The sequence below is a fragment of the Pimephales promelas genome, chromosome 23 (assembly GCF_988280905.1).
Source record: "Pimephales promelas chromosome 23, fPimPro1.hap1.1, whole genome shotgun sequence".
NCBI classification, from domain to species: domain Eukaryota; kingdom Metazoa; phylum Chordata; class Actinopteri; order Cypriniformes; family Leuciscidae; genus Pimephales; species Pimephales promelas.
Genome location: NC_142791.1, coordinates 17,545,252 through 17,567,115, shown reverse-complemented (window position 1 = coordinate 17,567,115; position 21,864 = coordinate 17,545,252). Strand labels below are relative to the sequence as shown.

The window sequence follows — 21,864 nt, the reverse complement described above, 5'->3', positions numbered from 1 at the left end:
TGTCATTTTTGTCTGTACTGACAGCACCTCTAATGTACAAAAAAATGAGCTCAATGTTAAAATTGACCGGAGTTCTCCTTACATCTGTGTTGATCTGCAAACTGATTCCTATCAATCCACAAAAATATCCTGGGCCTTTTTCAAATCTGAGATGTGAACGACCGGTGATATTTCATGACCTTTACAATTGGCTTTATGCACAGCTGCACTACTTCCTTGTTTCCTGTCTGCCATAATTGGCCAAATTAATTAATTCAGGTGTGCCTGACCTCAGTAGTCATGGCAACAATAATCACACAGACCTGAATTAATCAATTTGACCAATAATGGCAGACAGGAAACAAGGAGCTGGCTTAAGTTCAGGAAGTAGTGAAGCTGTGCATAAAGCCCATTGAAATGGTCAAATGTGCACTGGGCATTCTGTGTGCTGCCTGTAAGTACCTGTGGTCTGCAAAGGTCTCTGCGTTCTCTCGGTTGAGCGAGCCTGCTGTGGCAAACATGATGGTGGTGTCCAGATCCGCGATGATTCCAGACACGGCACTGGCGGCGGTGATGCAGGCCTGAGTGCCCCGATTGCCTGCCTGAAGAGCCGCCAACACATGAGACACCTGAGAGAGAGAGAGAGTGAAGGTATCAGGAGTCTGAGGAAGACTGAACAACATCCATGTCACATAAGAGAAGAGGATCCGCTGTAAACCTTCTCGGAGACTTTGCGAGCGCTGTCGATGAGCTCCTTCTTGGTGTAGGAGTCGTTGGGACTGCACTGAAGCGCTCCTGCTTTACTGACCAGACCTGTGCAGCTGTAACCCAGCTCGGTCACCTGCTTCTTGATGTGAGAACCGATCTGAAGAACAAATCACTCAACCTTGAAGTATATTCAGCTTTGTAATAACTGTAGTAATATTTCACAATATTATTGTTTTTAAAGCATTCAAAAAAATCTTAGTGACCCCTTTTGAACAGTAGTGTTCATTTACTATGAATACAAACATTTATTTTCTTTGGAATAACGTGCAGTGATGAATTGCTTTCAATAAGCACAATAATGTGCAATAAGTAAATTCGGGTCAATTCGATTTAATGTGAACCTAAATGTTCAGTTCATTTCATCACCGAAGGCAATTTGGGAAATGAATAAAGATGAACTGAACTGAATCTTCTGAAATTGAAAGTTCACGTTAAATCAAATTGAGTGGGCAAGCCACGTAATCCAGCCAGAAAAACAGCAGATACCTCGTGGTTTTCAGCAGTCATGGCGGCACACTTGGCCTCTGACGCCAGGTCACCGAACTCTGTGGTCAGCTGATTGGCCAGGCCGCCCAGCTCATCAGGGTTGACGTTGGATTTGGTAACCTGGGAACACAGCCGTTTAAAGACACACTATCAGTCTTGACTCTTGTCTTGTCTATAAATACGGCAATATTCTCCCAAAAGGGAATCATTTTAAACCATAATATCAAAAACCTTTCAAATAAATACAGGGCTCCAAGCAAGCATTCTTAAAGGAGTAGTTCACTTTAAAAAAAAAACTTTTGCTGAGTATTTAATCACCCCCATATCTTTCAAGATGTCCATGTCTTTCTTTCTTCGGTCGAAAATAAATGAAGGTTTTTGATGAAAACATTCCAGAATTTTTCTACCACATAATGGACTTCAATGGGAACCAAACGGTTCAAGGTCCAAAAGACACTTTTAGTGCAAACTGCAAACTGTTCAAAGGGCTTTAAACGATTCCAGAAGATGAATAAGGGTCTTATCAAGCGAAATGATAGCCCTTTGAACAGTTTGCAGTTTGCACTGAAACTGTCTTTTGGACCTTGAACCGTTTGGTTCCTATTGAAGTCCACTATATGGAGTAAAATCCTGGAATTTTTTCATCAAAAAGCTTAATTTCTTTTCGACTGAAGAAAGAATGACATGGATATCTTGGATGAAATGACACCATGGGGGTGAGTAAATTATCAGCAAAAGTTTTTTGGATGTTTTACTCTGTCCTTCTCTTCCGTTGACATAACGGTAAACCTGTGCATGCTTTTTTCCTTTTGTGTAAAAGAATGCAAAATCAAGGCATGACTATTAATTAGACAGTACAAACATAATTAATATTCATGAGCAAAACCCTTCACCTAAGTAGTATTTGTAACAAACATTACTGGCTTTAATCAACCAATTTTTTGCCAATATCATTTGAATATGATTAATATATTTTAAAGTATTTTTGTATTTGAACATCCATAAACTACTTTGTATATACAAATATGATGTATAATGTTTATTACTGAATAATAAGATGTTTCAAAGGTGATTATGACAATGATACTTTATTTATTTTCAAGAGTATCTTATATTCCTGAATTCTGTACTAATCCTTAAATGTGATTTTAATGCATGCTTGTGCATATGTGTGTATATTTTGATTCTCAATTCTGCATTCACTCAGACTTTACCATCTCCTGAACGGTGACAGCGATGGCTTTGGCCGTCTTCACCATGGTGGTCTGATAATCCACAAAAGTCCCTTCAGGTTCGAACCCAGGCTCGTCCTCCATCTTAGTGATGGCCTGAGTGATGGAGTTGACCATTCCTCCCACAGCTCCCGCAGCGCTGGCCGCCTCCGCCAGAGTCGCAGCCAGATCGTCCACCGCCTCCTTCATCATCTGAACCGACTCCTCCAGAGCCTCCTGTGTGTGAGCCGCCTGAGGACACACAACACACTTACTCTACTAGAGCTGCCCCCAAATAGTCCACTAACCATTAGTCGACAAGAAAAGGCTTAGTCGGTCAAGATTTTGTAATTCGGATAGTCACAGAAAAAATAAAACTCAAAATCACGCAGATCGTTAAGTATATCCAAAGATTCGCCAATCAAATATGACTCGACACTTTACAAGTCCACTCGCACTAATGTTAACCTAGATAAATGTGCACTATAATTAGTGTTTGTGTGGCGTGCGCTCACTGCATGACACTTGCTGAACTTAAAATACTCTGTCATGTTTGATCATACAGATAAGAGTAAAGGGTCTACTTTTATTTCTGTAAACTCACAATAACAAGAAAACATGATTTTGTAAAATAATGAAAACAATCAGAAAGCGCTTTCTGGCATCTTGTGAACTTCGAGCACGGCACAAAAATGAACCGAAAGTCAGCGTACACTTGCCTCACAGACATGAGAAATATATCTATAGAAAGCTTGAAATGTCTGCATTTAAACTGACCAATTCAAATGGAAAATACTTATTTTCAGATTATGCAATCCGTGTGAAACGTGCATATAGGCGCGTCCACTACTGTGGAGATGACGAGTCAGCATCGTCAACTTAATCTCTGCAACTGAAAACATCAATGAACTATTAAAATGTTTAGACAGTCTCCTTCTGTTTTCATGACGCTCATAATGATTGCGTTTGGTGGTGTGCTGTGGCAAGCTTTATGCGTGCGTTTGAGCTCTGATTAGGCTATGTACTATACATAGCAGAGATGTTCACAAGTCATTTTTTGGAAGTCCAAGTCAAGTCTCAAGTCTTTTGCCACGAGTCCAAGTCAAGTTTCAAGTCTTAAATTATTAGGCATTGTCTAATTAAATATGTGCGAAAAAAACTAAATCTGAATAGCCTATTAGATAAAGCCAGGTTTAAAATAATTTTTTCATTGTTTTCACATACAGTAATAGACGGGGGGAAAATAGATATTTATGGATATCTACTTTTGTTATCCTGTTATCAGATAGCCTTAAATAGATTTTCACCATAATAGAAAATGAAAAACGGGATCTAAAGATTTCCATCAGGCCAATGAGATTGCTCATTTAGAGTTAAATCCCCCCTTTTACTTTCGCGATTGGTTGCTGATTAAAAGGAAAAGGCCATATTTGGATCTGACAACATTGAACTGGAGAGAGGGAGAGAGAGAGAGAAAGAGAGAGAGCGCTTTCTAACGATGTCTGTGATGACGGTGCAGATTGCGGAGCAGCGAGATGATTTACAATGCCAACTTTTGTTAAATTTATGAGAAATCTACAGACGCAAAGTCAATGGAGATGGTTGTTTTCCCCCGGTGTGGGCGTGGCCTAAATATGCTCTGTCTCATGCACAGTATGACAAAGGGCGGGGGACATGCAGCTTATCATACGCTTCCCCAACGTATGCGCCAATAGATTTAAAAGGCAATAATTGCATGAAAACAGGTTGCTGACAAGTCTTTTGGGTTGAGTCACGAGTCAAGTCACGAGTCAAGTGTTACGGCCTTTGGCCTGTTTTTGGTCGTTCCCCTGCTCCTCCTCTCTTTCAGGCTTAATTGCTAACACCTGGGAAGATGGTGCTTTAAATGGGAGCTTCTCCGCGGTATGGCTGGCTTTTTCCTGATCCGGTGGCTGAAGACTCCGACGCTGCTCGGCTAGCTGCTTCAGGCTTAGACCTCGCTCGATACGCCAGGATTTCACAGAGATGCACCTTTAAGTTTATCTGAGTTGATGTCTTTTATTTTTACATCCAACATCTGCACACATACACACCTACAACACATCCCAGCACTTACTTTACACTGCTGATGCTGACATCCATATCCCATGAGTAATTACGTTGTTTGTATTTGCGTTCGATACACAATAAATTTATGTTTGGCACCATTTGTTTATGGCATGGTCTCCCATTGATTGTTATGGCCTGGAGTCAGTCATAACACAAGTCTGAAGTCAGCTGTTTGTGTGACTCAAGTGCGACTCGAGTCCGAGTCTCAAACTGGAGTCCCCATCTCTGATACATAGTCAATTAAAGGCTCATTATTATGTTTTATGGCTTATTAATATAAACCTGCAATTAGTCGACTAACGGTTTAAATGAACGACTACTAGTACAGACACAATTAAAAGCATCATGATCATCATCAGTATCAGTGTCTGCTGTGCGTGGCTCTGACCTTGTGGTTTCCTCCGGCCTCTTTGGCCGTGTAGATCATCTGTAGAGCAGACTCGGCCAGGGTCTTGGTCTGATCCAGCACGCTCATCTGCTGCTGGCTGTTGTGGATCTTAGACGCCGTCCCGATGGCAGCCATGATGAGTGGCTCAAAGTAGCTGACCATCTGAGACACCTGTGAGATGACAGCACACATTGAGCTTCCCATAAACACCTAGACCGCTGAGACGCGTTTAGAAATGATTTCGAAGTTAGACCTTGTGTCCCAGCTGAGAGGCATCGGCGCGGGCTGCGATGGCCACCGGTTCGATCAGGTTGCTGATCTCATGCACAGACGCCGCCATCTGCTCGTGAAGAGCCTGCAACACATGATTACAGTATTACAATAACGCTTCAGCACATTAATAACAATAACAAACATTAGCAGGCCCACATGCAATCTGCGCCCTCAGCTTTAAAGATATTCCTCTAGTTTATGAGTATGACTATCTCTAGACTATGGGGGGTGGACCTCACTTCCTCTAGCAGAAGTCATAAGAAAATGTTGTACATTTTAAAGGTAAATATATCAATCTGGTGCAGTTAGAGAGAGAGAACAAAGAGCAAACCATTTAAGTAGACCATCAAAATAAAGTACCACTAATTATTTTACTTTACACAACAGTCTTAAGCCCTGTTCACACCGCCAGTGATTTTGTCGCTGTGTGTCGCTAGGCTCTGTACTGTGATGCCGCTTGTGGGCGTTTGTAGTGCTGTCGCTCTGATGTTATTGGTAGACTGCACGTCTGGCCATATCTATAAAAAATACCATCACAAGTGATATATAATTTTACTTTGACTGGGACCTTTTAAGGCTAAAAAGAAACCATATGCTGTTGGGAGAGTGTTTTTATATCTCCACAGCTGTCTTCAGTGGATTAAATCATTTACTAGATCAACGATCGATCGAATGAACAAATTAAACTCACTCATACTGTCACAAATTATAAAAACGTCATTCGAATTTGACAAATAATCAATTTTCTTGTCCCTAATAGTCAACGTAATGCAGGGGAAATTGTAAAATGTATTGCAGCAGTGCTAAACATGCATCATAAAATTACAACGCTCGAACTATAACGTTAAATGTATGAATTAAACTCACTGAGACTGTCGACAGTTTCTTTTCCATGCATCATTTTATTATCCATGTTATGTGGTTACAGTCAAATCATATAAAACAGTGAAATCTGCACTCGAGACGGTGACGTGAGCTCCACTAAAAGCCGTCTTTCATATTGGTTGTCGCTCGCGAAAATCGCTTCTCATTTGCATAAAGTTGAAAATTCTCAACTTTTGTCGCTTGTCTCTTGTCGCTTGACACGCCCACATTCTGTCGCCAACGGTCACTGTCGCTCATGTCGCCGGATGTCGCCAGCGTTCCATTGAAATGAATGGGATCTTGTCGCTTTGTCGCTGCGTGTCGCTGGCGGTGTGAACGGGGCTTTAATTTCCTCACTTGTAAGAGTTAAACCCTAAAGCTTTTATTTTAGTGGAAAACTGCAGTTTCAGTGAAAACATGTTTCCAAATGCATCTCATTACGAATCCAGTGTAATTATCTCCCGGCATAAGGCCATCCTTAAAAATATTTTGGTTTGCAGTAACAGCAATTTTTTTAAAAAAAAGGGTCGGTAGGTAGGTCTATATTTTTTTTTCCAGGATTCAGTGTAAAAAAAAAAGTAAAATTTTGGTCATGGTGATCATGAATTTTTTTTTTTTTTTTAATTGCATAGGCTACTGTGACGTCACTGACTGGGTCTTCAAACTGTGCATCCACCACTAGGTGTTATTGCAACCTACAACCGGTTACGTTTTTAGGCCAGTCACAAAATGAATAAATATCTACTGTATTTGTTATGCAGCAGTGTGCAGGCTTTTTTTCCCCAAATACATGAGATATAAGCAAAAACAAGTACAAACACATGGTGAAACAAAGAATACAATTAAACAAAGATACAAATTAGCCTATATACACAGTGCTTTAATTTCAGAAAGGTCTAAAATTAGCTACTTTTCAGTTAAGTGTGTTGCGCTGTCTGAAAAGAAATTTAATTTAGTAAATCAAATGTAAAATGACACTGCATGGTTTATCATAGTTAGATTAATGCTTATTAAAGTTTGAGTTAATAATTCAAGAGCTGCGAGTGATTTTTCTCTGCCTTTTGTTGTGTTTGATTCCCATTACTGGCTCAATCGTCACATGTTTAGCCTATTAGACTACTGCCCCTTTAAGACCGAGTGCGGATCTAACCGATGACTGATGCACCACCATATCCTCCCAACTATTCACATCCATTTAAGACATAAACTGTGTTTAAATGAATCTCAGAGCAGGTCATTTTAGATTTTATGTATATTTGATAGTTTAGCTGCGCACATGAAGCCCAAAATGAGGCTATAGCCTACTTTTCTTGTCCCGTTGCAGTGCATTTCGGAGCACGCATCACCTTGTGAACAGCGTCTCTTGCGCAGACTTTTGTGCTTTTAATAGCTCTTTTAATGATTGAACCCGTACGCAGTTTAGCAACAGTACAGACTGCATTTTACAACAGTTACCGATCGTGCTGATTCTGACGGTACGTTTGGGTTTTAGGAAGAAATGACAGCGCAACGCTGTGAAGGGAAGGAAGTTGCGCTATAGACAGAATGCGTCTGTAATGGTTTCATCTCAAATATCTTGTTATAATCTTTGAAAGCGGAAATCTAAAATACAATTAGAATAATATCCCAGATCTAAAGTGTAGGTAACCACGTTCTGTCCTCATTGTCACTCATTAAGCAGGGCTGTCATGTGGTTCGCGCTGTGGCTCCGGGTGAGAGATCGCTCTCTCTCTTCTGGACTGGGAATAGCAAAATTGCATCAGACAAATTGTTTAATATTATTATTATATATAGAAATGGTTGATATTCAGCCCATTTAATACCGGGTTTACCAAGCGGGAACACTGAATGAAACGAAGCGAACGTATAAGCCTTATAGACAGTGTGACACGGGTAAACCAATCGTCTAAACATAATCAGATGACTATGACGCCACGGGTTTTTATTTAAAAGAAAGAACGTAGCCTACGTTTGTAGACATAAGCAACTTTCACAATACTAACTAAAATATCATTTTATGGAATTTGAATTAGTCGTTTGAAGAGTAAAAAAAAAAAAAAAAAAAATCGGTCGGTCTGAACGCAAGTTACAACCGGCAAGTCGGTCGGACTAAAAGGGAAAAAAAATAAAAAAATTGGGTCGGCCCTAAATTGACAGGGTCGGTCGGGTTACGGCAAACAAGAATATTTTTAAGGGTGGCCTAAACGTTGTAAATTAAACCAAAGTGAAAACGAAGTATAACTGATGCTCAAAACATTCTCAAATCTGCATTAAACTCAGCGCAGAGATTGAGCTCAATGCATTCATTGACTGTAAACTGAGCCGTACTACATCGTGGAGAGCACGACGGATCACGAGAGCAAGGCGCACACGTCACTTTCAAACGTGCAGCACAAACAGACTATGTACAATTTGATAAGAGCACAAAGCCACATTACACTTTTAGATTTGGTCCATTTCGCAGATACTTTGCCAAAGCAATGGTGCAAAACAACCTTAAAGACCTCTTAATGTTATTATGAGCAGAGTTAAAAATAGTTTGAGTTCATTATGAGACTGTGGCAGCACAGATTAGGTAATGAAAGGGAAGCACTGTGGTTGTAAAGCCTCACCTCATGGGAAATGTCGTCTCTTGGCGTGAGCTGCTGGCTGATGGCTGCCAGGGAGGCCTTGTCCACCTCACGCATGCAGTTATTGAGGACCTCGATGGCCTCATCACACTCCCTCTGACCTGGAGCATTCTCCCTGAAAACATTTACACGAGAGTGTGTGAGCGTGACACATGATCGTTCATCAGAAGTCCGTTTCTAGCTGATCCCTGAATGAAGGACATGTACTGTGTGAATACCTCATGTTGGTGATGAGTTTCTTGATGGAGTCAGACACTGTTCTGGAGTGTCCGGCGAGCACAGACCACTTGGGTGGGTCTTTGGGGTTGACGGCCAGTGAGCGTGCGGTCTGGATCAGGCCCGTGGAGCTCTCCAGCATGCTCTTCGCCGCCGCTATGATGGGCTCCATCGCTGACAGACCCTACACTCACAGACAACACAACACGGCTTTCATTTCACTCACTCCCGAGCCCTGGACATTCCTGGACATTCCCCATTTTTCGATTTCAATTGTATATAGTCAGAATATGAAATAATGAAAACAAATTAAAACAAATATGGAATGGCATCAAGTGTAATGGGATTTTGGTATTTATAGTAAACACACATCTTTTAAAGTTTGAGAGCACAATTATTATTTTTCTTTCTCACTTCTTTTATGAAAATCATGACAATAAAAGTGGATTGATAAAAATGTGTCAAACAGTAGATGTTTTGTTATATATGGTTAAAAGACTGTCTTTTGTTTTACATTTGAATTTGTTCATTTGTTATGATTTTGTTCTTTTGGCTTGATAAAAAAAAAAAAGAAGGTAAAGCAGCTTTCATTTGTAAAGTAAGTCAAGAAAGAAACACAAGAAGCCTCTTCTGCTCAACAGTAATATTGTGAAATAATATTACAATTTAAAATAACTGTTTTCTATGTGAATACATGTTAAAATGTCATTTTAACTGCATCATTTCAGCATCATTACTCCAGTCTTCAGTGTCACATGATCCTTCAGAATTCATTCTAATATAATGATTGGTAACACTTTATAATAACTGCACACTATCAATCATTAGTTAAGCATGAGTAAACAGTTAATTCATCATTTATAAAACATTAATAGACATTAATATGCAGTTTATAAATATAGCTATACATGCTTTTTTCTTGATTTATAAGCATATCTATAATGCGTTTAATGATTGTATTTTCATACTTTGTTAATGATCAATTAATAATTTCTAAATTAAGTATAGCATTATTTACAAACCAGTTGTTTAAGAGTTGTCAGTCATTCATAATATCACTTAGAAAGTGTAAGTAAATGTAGTAAATACAGGTAGTTATAAAGCATTTAGTAGTGGTCAGTTAACTATTTTTGTGAGCTCATCTAAAGTGAGGACTAGGGATGCACCGATACCGATACCAGTATCGGGTATCGGGCCCGATACCAAGCTCATGTACTTGTACTCGTACTCGTAAAAATACCCCGATACCAAAGACCGATACCTCACGCGACGTAACTGACAGAACTTTCCAGTGCACACAGAGACACCAGATGCAATGTCAGCCTCAGCAGTGTGGAAATATTTTCAAAATCAATGATGACGACCCACGCATGGCAATCTGCACGATTATTTCTGCATTAATATCCAGAGTAGGGCTGCACGTTTTCAAGTTTTTCATTAACCGTTAATACTCGGTTAACCATAGTGTGAGCGCTGCAACGTCGAGATACAGAGTTAATTTTTAAAACCTTTAATAACTGGTTGGACCCCATTTGAAACGAATTAATTTATAGAAATAAAACGCAGTGATAAGTACGCAGTTAAAGTAGGCACATTTCCATCACCATTCAAACTGAAATTGCCAATTGAAAATAGCCTACAGAAACAAGTCCATTTCGCAAAAACTCAGTGTCCGCAAATAAATATTTATGATCATCATCATTATTGTAACATTTTATTAGGCTGCATATGTAGACGCCTTTATCCAAAAAAGGAACAAAGCACAAATAAACACAATATTTTGACGCATATCCAGTGTTTGTGCTTAGTGTGGAGCGTGCACTGATGGCTGCGAGACGCCCATGTGAACACTTGCAGTTTCATTGCAGTTCTTTCAGTGGAAACAACTTAAAATACTCTTTGATTTCTGGTCATACAGAAAATAATAATACATTATTGACAAATACATTTATTTGCGTAAACTCACAATAACAAGAAAACGTTGTGCTTTAACAGCAGGCGCGCTTCATGAATCATGATCTCCGTGAACTGAAGCGCGAGAACTGAAACAGCCGCATTCGAATTTGTTCGTTTTAAATTGGACATTTAAAGCTTTAACTTTAGCTTTAAATGTCCAATTTAAAACGAACAAATTCGAATCGAAAGCCAATATCTTCTGATGTAATTATGTAGCCTATAATTATGTATTTCTCTCTAAAGGTGGATCCGGGGATGGAGATTTGTTTTTAGCAGAAACTGATTTAGAAAACAATAGTTTATTAACAAACAATTAATGTCTCGTTATTTTATATTATTTTATTATCAGACACATTTATTATATCTTATAAATCATCTATAAATCTCCTTTCTGTAGGCTAGTTACGGCTCTACTCATTCATTACTGCGGGAAAATATCATTTCCAGGTTCTAATTTGGCCTCAGAAAACCAGTAAAATCTTTTTTTTTTCATATTCATTTGCCAAATATTTTAAATGTTTAAATGGGCAAAAAAAATCAAACAAATATCTGAAAATTCGTCGATATGTATAGCCTATCCTATATATTTTTGCGCAGCATTTGACGTAGTCCTACAGTTCAAATGAACATTTTGGTGTTCAACTTTGCGTTTTACAAAATAACCATTCATTTTTCGTTTTGCAATTAGGCCTATGGATTAAATAAGGGGAGACGAATGAACACAAAACAAGTACACTGACCGTTTGGACATAATACGAGGCAGAGTTCTTTTTTTTTTTTAAATCATAAAAGATTAAGGAATAGCCTACTAGACAAAACCTCAAAGAAATGCCAAAATCAAGACCTCGGAGCAGAAATGAGGGAGAAACACAAAGAAACTCTGTGTCTTTGCCTGCCATTAATGCTTGGATGACACACGACGTCTCCTCACATAAATAATAATAGGCTAATGTTTAGTGCGGTGGTTGTGATATAGACCGTTGCCATTATTTTTGGAATGACTTATTGCGAAAGAAAAAAAATGCTTTAGTCACATAACATCTTTAATAGAAACGCTGTCATTTCACAATATTTTTTTATCGACATTCAGAAGAAAAAAAACGCAAACGTTTTGTGCAAATGTATTGACGCCACAATTTTAAACGGTTAATCGGCTAACCGGTTTTAACCATTAACACCCCTAATCGAGAGGAGGTACAAAAGCCAGTATAATACAAGTAACTTGATAAAACATCTGAAATTTAAATACAAAAGTGAGCACGGTGAATTTGCCACTAGCAGTAGCACTAGCACTCTGCAACAAACTTTGCAGCAAACCTTTTCAAGGCAAGAGAAAATGTCAAAAGATAACCCAAGAGCAATAAAAATAACAGAAATGCTTACCCAATTCATTGTTCTTGACAATAAACCACTCTAAATTTATTGGTTAAAGTTTGTTGTTAAAAAAATAAAGATGCTTATATGTTCATTAGTCTCATTGTGTTGTTCTTAGAAAATCAGGCATCGGTATCGGTATCGGCGAGTACCAGGAAAAAAATATCGGTACTCGTACTCGATCCTTAAAAAGTGGTATCGGTGCATCCCTAGTGAGGACTATAGACCATTTCACAAGATGTAAACAACACTGGTCCAGAAACACTTCCTGTTTCAGTTTGTAACTGTTTTCTTTATTTCACATGTAAAGAAAACATCTTAAAGATGTTTGTTTAACTTTTTGATTCAGTTTTAAATGTTCTGTTGGTTGTATTTTATCCCAGCTTTTATGTAGTGTTAAAAAACTGAAACAGGAAGTGCTTCTGGGCCAGTGTTGTTTACATCATGTGAAATGGTCTATTCATGCTTTGTAAAGCATTTATAAAGGTGATTTAAAGACTTGTATATCTTCTAAACAGTAAAATGTAACAAACACAAGGTAGTGATACAGAACATAGAAATATTTAACAGCCTTTAAAAATGCTTTACAAGGCATGACTAGTCCTCACTTTAGATGAGCTCACATAGTTAACTGACCACTACTAAATGCTTTATAACTACCCAAATTAACCCTTAATTACAGCATTAATACATGTTAATAAAGCATTTATTAACACATTAAGTAACCATCACTATGTCTGAATAATAAGATGTATGAATGTACATTTAAATAGTTTATTAATCATTTACTTACTCGCTCTAAGTAATCGTATAAACCACTGAAAACTCTTAAATAACTGGCTCATAAAAAAATGCAATTCTTCATTTAGAAATGATAAATTGATAATAAAGGATGAAAATACAATTATTAAACAAATTATAGACATGCTTTTAAATCAAAAAGAAAGCATTTATAGCTGTATTTATGAACTGCTTATTAATGTCTATTAATGCTTTATGAATGATGAATTAATGGTTTACTCATGCTTAACTAATGATTATTAGCGTGTAGTTATTATAAAGTGTTACCTAATGGGGTGATGCTCATATCGAGAAACATTTATGTTTGTTGAACTGCTTCATATCCATAAACCTTCAAAATGTTTAGTGTAGTGTATGCTATTACTGCGATATAAAGCCGTACCTCCGGGCTGATCTGTGCAGGAACGCTAGCGAACTCTGGGTTGGAGGCGAAGGCAGTCAGGTTATCCACCGCCTCGATGAGAGGCCCAGTGGCTTCCTTACACTTCTGTCTGTTCTCCTGGTTAAAGGCCCCATCCAGAGCCTGACATAACAGCACACACAAACAGTGTTATATTCACCAGAACAGAACCAACACAAACACAGTCGATCAGGAACAGTCTCAAGACTCACTTTGATGGACTTGACGAGGTTGGCTGTGCTGTTGGCCACCTCTTTGGCGCTCTGGACGAACTGTCTCTTAGCAACCGGGTTGGATGTTTTAGAGGAGGCGAGTCGGCAAGCGTTGCACAAGGCCGAAGTATGTTTGGCAACAATAGTGGCGGCAGAGAGGACCTTGGGAAATGATGGTGCACAGACATCACTATATATAGATCATCCCTAGCATGTATACATATATATTATTTTGGATCACTTTTGTTTTTGTTTGGTTATTTAAAAATCCTTATTAGTAAACCACTAATAAGAAAGATAATAATGCAGCATTATCATTAAGCAGCGGAGGACTGGTGCGAGTACCTGGGACTGTGTGCAGGCCGGGTCCACGAGGTTCTGACAGGCCATCTGGATCGAGTGTTTGGCTCTGGCGAACTGTGAGGGGTCCACCAGACCCTTCTGCCCTGCGTGACTGTTCGGGTCAGACACACCCACCAGATACGCCCCCTGTGAGAGACACAACACCGTCACTGCTGCTACACACACACACCCACACCCACCAGATACGCCCCCTGTGAGAGACACAACAACGTCACTGCTGTTACACACACACAATCACACACCCACCAGATACACCCCCTGTGAGAGACACAACACCGTCACTGCTGTTACACACACACACACACACACACCAGATACACCCCCTGTGAGAGACACAACACCGTCACTGCTGCTACACACACACACACACCCACCAGATACACCCCCTGTGAGAGACACAACACCGTCACTGCTGTTACACACACACACACACACACACACACCAGATACGCCCCCTGTGAGAGACACAACACCGTCACTGCCGTTACACACACACACACACACACACCAGATACGCCCTTTGTGAGAGACACAACACCGTCACTGCTGTTACACACACACACACACACACCAGATACGCCCTTTGTGAGAGACACAACACCGTCACTGCTGTTACACACACACACACACACACCAGATACGCCCTTTGTGAGAGACACAGCACCGTCACTGCTGTTACACACCCACCCACTGCTGTTACACACACACACACCCACCAGATACCCCCCCTCCTGTGAGAGACACAACACCGTCACTGCTGTCTCACACACACACACACACACAAAATACACCCCCTACGAGACACATGCCAACACAACACGAGGCACCTTTGAGTCACATGGCAGCTGTGAGTGCTCATGAACCACACACAGGAAGCAGTTAAATATGACTCACTGACTGTCCATCAAAACCATAATGAATTTTTTTTTGCACAAGTGTGTAAGAGAGTGTTCTTATGCCTGTAAATAACAAAGCATGAAGGTGTGTGTGAAAGCACAAAAGACAGTCAAGGAAGGCAAATGTGCTTCATTTATTACGCTTCGGTAACTCCAGATGTGTGATGCATCATAGCACTGGTACATTTTATCACGCACCGCCTCTTTAGGTCAAAGCAGCATAATTTAGAAGAGAAGAAATTTACACATACAAACACACTTAAGTTGGGTTTCCATGTTTAATGGTTTTTATACTGTACAAACTGTATATACTCACCCCTTACACTAAACCTACCCATCACACACACGTTGTTTTTACCTGAGCGGCTGCCTCAGTGAGACCACACAGCGCTTTAGATGCTGAACTGACCGAGTCTCCAAACTCTGGCAAGTTACTGTTCTTGGCATTATGGGAAATACCAGCCATGGCCTCTCCCAATACCTGCACACAACATCAACAATACACACAGCTTCAGCTCAGCACTGGAACTGGGGGATACAGGGGAAATATATAGACACTGTGATCTCTGCGGCACCTTTGAGTTCTCCATCACACTGTCAATACAGTCAAAGTAGCCCAGATCATTGACAGCTTCTGTAGGATTCTCCAGCATTCCTCCAACCGTCTGCGTGACACAAACACACACACAATACATCAAACAGATATTAGGGATGCAAGGCAGTTTTTGGCAAGTTCAGGTTTTAGGATTTTAGTTCTGTCTAAATTCGTGTCGAGCATGTGCTGAAAAGTGAAGCTAACGCATTTCATCGCCCCCTGGTGGCTGTCTGCAGTATAGCTCATAAACTCCACCCTCCATGCAATCAAATGGGACGTGAGACAAAAAAACAAAAAAACAAAAAAAAACTAATTATTATTAAGATGGTTTCTGTCATTTTAGGTAGTTCTTATCATGCAGACTTGTGTTCAAGTGTTTGTTTTTCCAATAGGTTTGGTATTAGTTAGTTATTTAATGCTATGGTGTGAGGTGATGATTGACAGCTGTGTTAGTGAAAGAGAGTGCAGGAGTGTGAGTGTGGGCGGGACCTATGGAAATGCAGCAAGATTATAATAGTCGGTTGTGGGTTTATTTTGGCTTTACTTTTCCACATGGGAAGAAAGTAGAGACATGTTGTCAATCTTTTTTTACTATGGTCTGAATAAAATCAGAAATAAACGTAAAAAAAAAAAACAGTGGTTTTAAGGCCTTTTTAAGATATTAACATTTCGTATAAAATTAATAAAAAACAGAACAAAAACTAAACAAAAGGATTATAATATTCAAAAGTTTAGGGTTGGTAAGTTTTTTTTTCTTCTTTTGTCAGTAGAAAAAAAGTAATTATTTTATTCAGGATGCATCAAAAATTAAATTGATCAAAAGTAACTAAAAAGTTTTATAATGTTGCGAAAGGTTTCTGTTTCGAATAAATCCTGTTCTTTTGAACTTTCTGTTCATCAAAGTATCATGGAAAAAAAATAATCCCAGTTTCCACAAAAATATGAAGTAGCCCAACTGTTTTTTAAACATTGATAATAATCAGAAATGTTTAATCATATTAGAATGATTTCTGAAGCATCATGTGACACTGAAGACTAGAGTAATGATGCTAAAAACTCAGCTTTGATCACAGGAATAAATTACACTTTATTATATATTCTCATAGAAATCATCAGTTTAAAATTGCTAAAATATTTCACTATTTTTAATGCATTTCCGATCAAATAAATTCAGCATTGGTGAGTAAAAGAGACTTTCAAAAACATTTAAAAAATCTTACACACCCCAAACTTATAATCGGTAGTTTAACTGGTCTAAAAAACAAATTCTGTACGTTTTAGTTGAATTATTGTGGAAAAGAAACTACTTTAAAACATGCACTGTTGCTTTGCTTTCATTTCCAATATCCCCCAATAACAGCACACTGCAAATTACAGCCGCTCAATATCACACAGGCTTTCAACTCATGCATATATGGAAGAGCAGGGTATATGCAAACTAAATATTCTTGAAGTATTTTTATTCTATTGAATACTGTATTAAACAATTTGGACAAGTTAATGCACACAAGAAGTGTCATCTCAATCCTCATAAACAGATTGAGATCTGTGCTGAAAATGAGAGAATGCGAATGCTGCATATGAGAGTGAGTCACTCACACAAACTGATGAACAGAAAGAAGAGGTAAAAGAGAGAGAAGAAGCACCTCAAGCTCACGGAGAGCGTTGTCACACTCCTTCTGTCCCGGAGCCTGCTGGGTACACATGCTGATCAGCTGATTAATGCTGTCGGTCACCGCGCTATCGAGAGAGAAAGAGTGAGAGACATTAGAGTTAGCTGGAAACAGAAGGAATAGTGTGAGAGATCTATGAGGAACAATCCACCCACGTGTGCTACCACACACTGACACTCTCTCGCTCGCTTTCTCTCTCTCTCTCTCTGATGCTCTGTGAGGGAGTTTAAGGAATGTGAGCAGTGAAAAGCCATTAACAGTTGTCGTTTCATCCTGTCGTCTTCTCTCACACACACATCAGAGAACAGCACTGATGCAAACAGGTTTGCTTTTATAGATGCACATTACATAACTGTGCTCATTCCAACCTAAATGTGTATAAAAGCGAGCATGCCACTTATGTAATGTGTGTCAATAGCTGTGTATGTGCGTGTATGTGAGAGTGAGTGCACAATTTCTTCCTTACTATCACAGGCTCTGTTAGGATAGCATGCCATCAAAGAACAACATCTCTGCAGAAATGCTTCAAAACACAGTAAGCTGCAGTTTAGATGCACTCCTGACACAGAGACGTTTCAAACGATAGCTGGATAACTGCTCATACGGTTTAAAACAGCATAGTTATCCTAAATTGTTGCAATTTAACGTGATAACCGATATTTAAAACTGAAATACTGATATCATGTTAATAGTACATGTTCAATAATGTAAATAAATAAGCTGGTTGACACTCTAACGTAGTAGGTGGCGCTATTTCACCGTAACGCTGGTTGCAACCCGTAATAAAACGTAAAAAAAGAGGATGACAGTGTGTCTGAAATTGAGTAGGTACTTATTTTGAATAAGTAATTACTTCACTGCTAAAAAGTATTCAGAATCTCACTAGAAGTAGTAGAAATCGGAGTACTTTTTGCGGTGAATTCAGACATACTTCGACATACATACTTGTTTACTATAAAGTAGGGAAGTATGCGATTTCGGACACAAGCACAGTGTGTTGTTACACCTGCCGCACAAAATCATGTCGGATGAGATGACCAGCGAGAGCAAGACACTCTGCCTGGACCTGGAAGAGTTCTTCAGATTGGATAAAAGAAGTCTTCAATCTGTAAAACGTGATCTATGGCAATTTCATTTTGTTTGCTTTTCTACAGTTACGATTACAAACTCTTCCGTTCCCTCCGAGTAAGTCTGTTTATTTTGTATTTTCTCTTGTTTGTTTGACGAAAGTTAAAAAGGTTTTTACTGAAAAGCATTATTCATTTACTCTAGATAATGCAAAAAACATCATTACCGTGAATTCGTTTGGCCACGATAACGGTCTGATATCGTGACAGCCCGGCTTTCATGCAAAAGTTTTTTATTCTGTTCATTTGTTCTTCAACTTCTACTAATTTTATGTTTTAAATGGAAGGTCCCACTTTATATGAAGTGTCTTTAACTACTTTGTACTATCAATTTAAATTAAAGGTGCAGTAAGCGATATTTCAGAAAAACTTGAATGTGGATCGGACTGAGCAGGACAACACACTTGTAGCCGAAGGCTGAGAGATATTACAAAAGAGAAAAGCTCAGAGCAATATCACCGGAAATAAACGGTTATGATCAGGCAAGAGCTTTAGGATCCGCGTTAATACTAGAAAAGCTGCCCAGCGCTGGACAGAGCTCAGCGGGAAGGCCTGAGAACGTCCACTATTGTTGTTTCTACTCCACACATGAGTAACACTGGTTTGGCTTTGTTTCACAGAGCCAAGATATGCTGCTGTTGTAATGTTAGCTCAAGTAACAGGACAGTTCGAGCTATGATTAAGAGACATCCACTCTTGCATTGTGTGTTTGTGGGCGGAGCAATGAGTGGAGGTGTGTGTTTCTCAGAAACCCTAACTGCACCTTTAATCATTTCATAGAATGCACTTGTGTACATGCAGGACTTTACATTGTACTTAAATAAATAAATAAATAAATAAAACCTGTAATTAATTTCTGGAATTACACGGTTGACCCTTCCCTTAGGCTGTGTGTCTAACCAGTCCTTACCTCCCCCGTATCCCACCTCAATAACAGCAAAAATGTTTTGCAAAACAAAATCAGCACAATAAATAGATTTTTTGATGCGAGTGCATTGTAGTTAAAGACACCTAATTTTAAAGTATAACCAACTGGGGTATAACCAAAGTCATCCAAATCATATTTTTGTATGTCACCATCTATATTGGAAACAGTTGACAAGACAGAAACAATGACAAAATGGTAATTGAAAAACAGGAGACGGATGGCAGGAGTCTAACCGAGCGGCAGCGGCGAGCTGGTTTTTCAGGTTTGGTGAGTTGGGGTCTGTAGACAGAACTTTAGCAGCCAGCAGGAGTTTGCTGGAGGACAAGGAGATGGTCTTCAGGTTGGTGACCACTTGAGTCTGGTCCTCTTTAGACTATAGGAAGAGACGAGAGAATGAGACATCATTCACCATTCAATCTACTCATTCATCCATCTGTGAAGTCTCAAACGACTCTCTCAGGACCTTGTGCTAATGAAAGAATAGTTTAATGTAATGTACTTCAATGTATAATACACAGCATACTTGTGATTGTCCAGCCATGTCCACTCCGGCCTGCAAGAAGTGGTTAAAGTCTTGTCCGAACTTCCCGGAGGCCTTGGCCAGGTCCTTTGTGTTTCCCCGGGACGCCTGCACCAGCTCATTGGCCGACTGGTTCAGGCCCGCCGCGGCCTCGTTCAGATTACCCTGAGCCTCCTGGAAACTCTTCCCGCTCACTGGGAACTGAAGACACGACACAAACACAAACATCAGAATTAGCCAATTTCCAAAAAAAGTGGAGTATCCCTTTAAAGGGCATATTGAAGGTTAGAGAACCCAACGAGTCAATGTATAGAAAAATAATGTAGGAACTAGATTTTCTTTAAAAAAAATACTTAGAAATACACTACAGAAGCTTCTGGAGTCGTTTTTGTGAGAAAATTTTACTTCCGCGTCTGAAAATGGACGTGACGGGTGTGACGTAACGGGCAGGAGAGTGGTCGATTCAGAAAACAGGAAACCAATGGATCGCAATGACATTTCAGACGCTAAGTAAATACTTAATTGTATGAAGGACCAAGCCATACAGTTATGAGCCTGCTATGCTGCAAAGAGAGCAGGATAGGCCAGGATTAATGTTAGACACAACGGTCAAAGACAAATTGAGTTGTGGTGTGAGGAGAATCAGTGGAGAACAGGACAGGTGTCTTGGTGAGAGAGACCAGTGTTAGCTTATACTGTAGATATACACGTTCGCTAACGATATACACTGTGCACTATACACTATATTGTATAGATTATTACCATCGTATATCAGGCCAGCAGACTTTAGAATGTTTAGTGTAGATTTATACTATTAAATGGATAAAAACTATACTTGAGTATATTTCAATTGTAATAAAAACATACTCGAGTGCATTTTTAATACATATTTTCCACCTGGGTTATAACAAACAGAAAATTAAAGATTTGAATATTTAAACAACCTGGTAATTTTGTTTTTCAAATACAAGTAGCCTCCATTTAGGGCATGACTACCTATATCACACTATTTGATGCCATTGGTACAGTATAAGACGATCAACATTCTTCCTGCGGCATCATATCGCCGGGATGATCATCCTCCGATCTGAAGTGAACGCTACACACGACCACGTTTCTCGAAGCCGATGTGGAAGAGAAATCCCGTCTCTTCACCTGCAGAAACCGCACCAGGAACGAAAGAGATAAAGCACTGTCCCCTTTTCTTGTTATAGAAACCTGTGTTTTCGATGTCCTGACAGGCCGGAGTTTTTGCAACCTCCACAAACACAGTAATTTACCATGAAAATGATCAATTAAAATACAAAAACTACCAAAAACACACTGACTCACGGCCCTCTGACTGAATACCAGCCTACTCTGTACTGAGCTGAGGCTCCCTGGCGTGACTCGTGTGACTAAAATGACTCGAAGTTGAAACAAAAAAAGAGGCCGCTTTTACAAGCAGTCCAAGAAACGCTCACTTTATCTACTAAATTAGTGGCCTTATGTCGTCCTTAAATCCTGCATTCACTTTTCATATGGTATTTTCATACAAGGTTATATCTTAATTTAGATTTTTTTTAACCTGCAATATGCTCTTTAATATAAATATTCTACAATATTATTGATACTACTGAATGAGAGCTGCTTTATAGACGAAATTAACTAATTTAATAATTGATTATTTTTACAACAGAACTGAATCAACACTAAACTGACTGTCATTATTTTCCTGGTATCTTTGTAAAGCTGATTTGAAACAATCTGTATTGTATAAAGAGCTATATATATATATATATATATATATATATATATATATATATATACCCAGATAGCAAACTGACATTGAATCAACGTAGAAACATGACATCGAAACAACGTTGATCTGACATTGTTTTGCTCATCGAATTAACGTTGAACCAACGTCAGACGCGTCATTCTTTCAAAACTAACGGAAATTCAAATTGAAATCAACGCGTTGTTTCAACGTTATGAAAGCAAACCAATTTTCGATTTTCATTTAGCTTTGAAGAATGCCGCTTCTGACGTTGGTTCAACGTTAATTTGATGAGCAAAATCAACGTTGTTTCAATGTCATGAGAGACGTCGTTTCCACGTTGATTCAATGTCAGTT

General features: G+C 39.1%; 1 protein-coding gene across 2 annotated transcripts in view; it reads right to left on the bottom strand.

The window, feature by feature from the left end:
* tln1 (talin 1) overlaps nt 1-21,864 on the bottom strand; it is a 113,103-nt gene that overhangs the window by 18,803 nt on the left and 72,436 nt on the right. For both annotated transcript variants that reach the window (XM_089126421.1, XM_039677036.2), the window contains 16 exons: nt 19,752-19,949; nt 19,462-19,601; nt 17,147-17,240; nt 15,481-15,570; nt 15,264-15,386; nt 13,992-14,135; nt 13,647-13,808; nt 13,417-13,557; nt 8,906-9,087; nt 8,670-8,802; nt 5,174-5,275; nt 4,921-5,091; nt 2,448-2,696; nt 1,234-1,353; nt 698-844; nt 442-608 (listed from right to left, as the gene is read on the bottom strand). In XM_089126421.1, the coding sequence (XP_088982547.1) occupies nt 442-608; nt 698-844; nt 1,234-1,353; nt 2,448-2,696; nt 4,921-5,091; nt 5,174-5,275; nt 8,670-8,802; nt 8,906-9,087; nt 13,417-13,557; nt 13,647-13,808; nt 13,992-14,135; nt 15,264-15,386; nt 15,481-15,570; nt 17,147-17,240; nt 19,462-19,601; nt 19,752-19,949 (2,363 nt within the window). The remainder of the gene's footprint in view (nt 1-441; nt 609-697; nt 845-1,233; nt 1,354-2,447; nt 2,697-4,920; nt 5,092-5,173; nt 5,276-8,669; nt 8,803-8,905; nt 9,088-13,416; nt 13,558-13,646; nt 13,809-13,991; nt 14,136-15,263; nt 15,387-15,480; nt 15,571-17,146; nt 17,241-19,461; nt 19,602-19,751; nt 19,950-21,864) is intronic.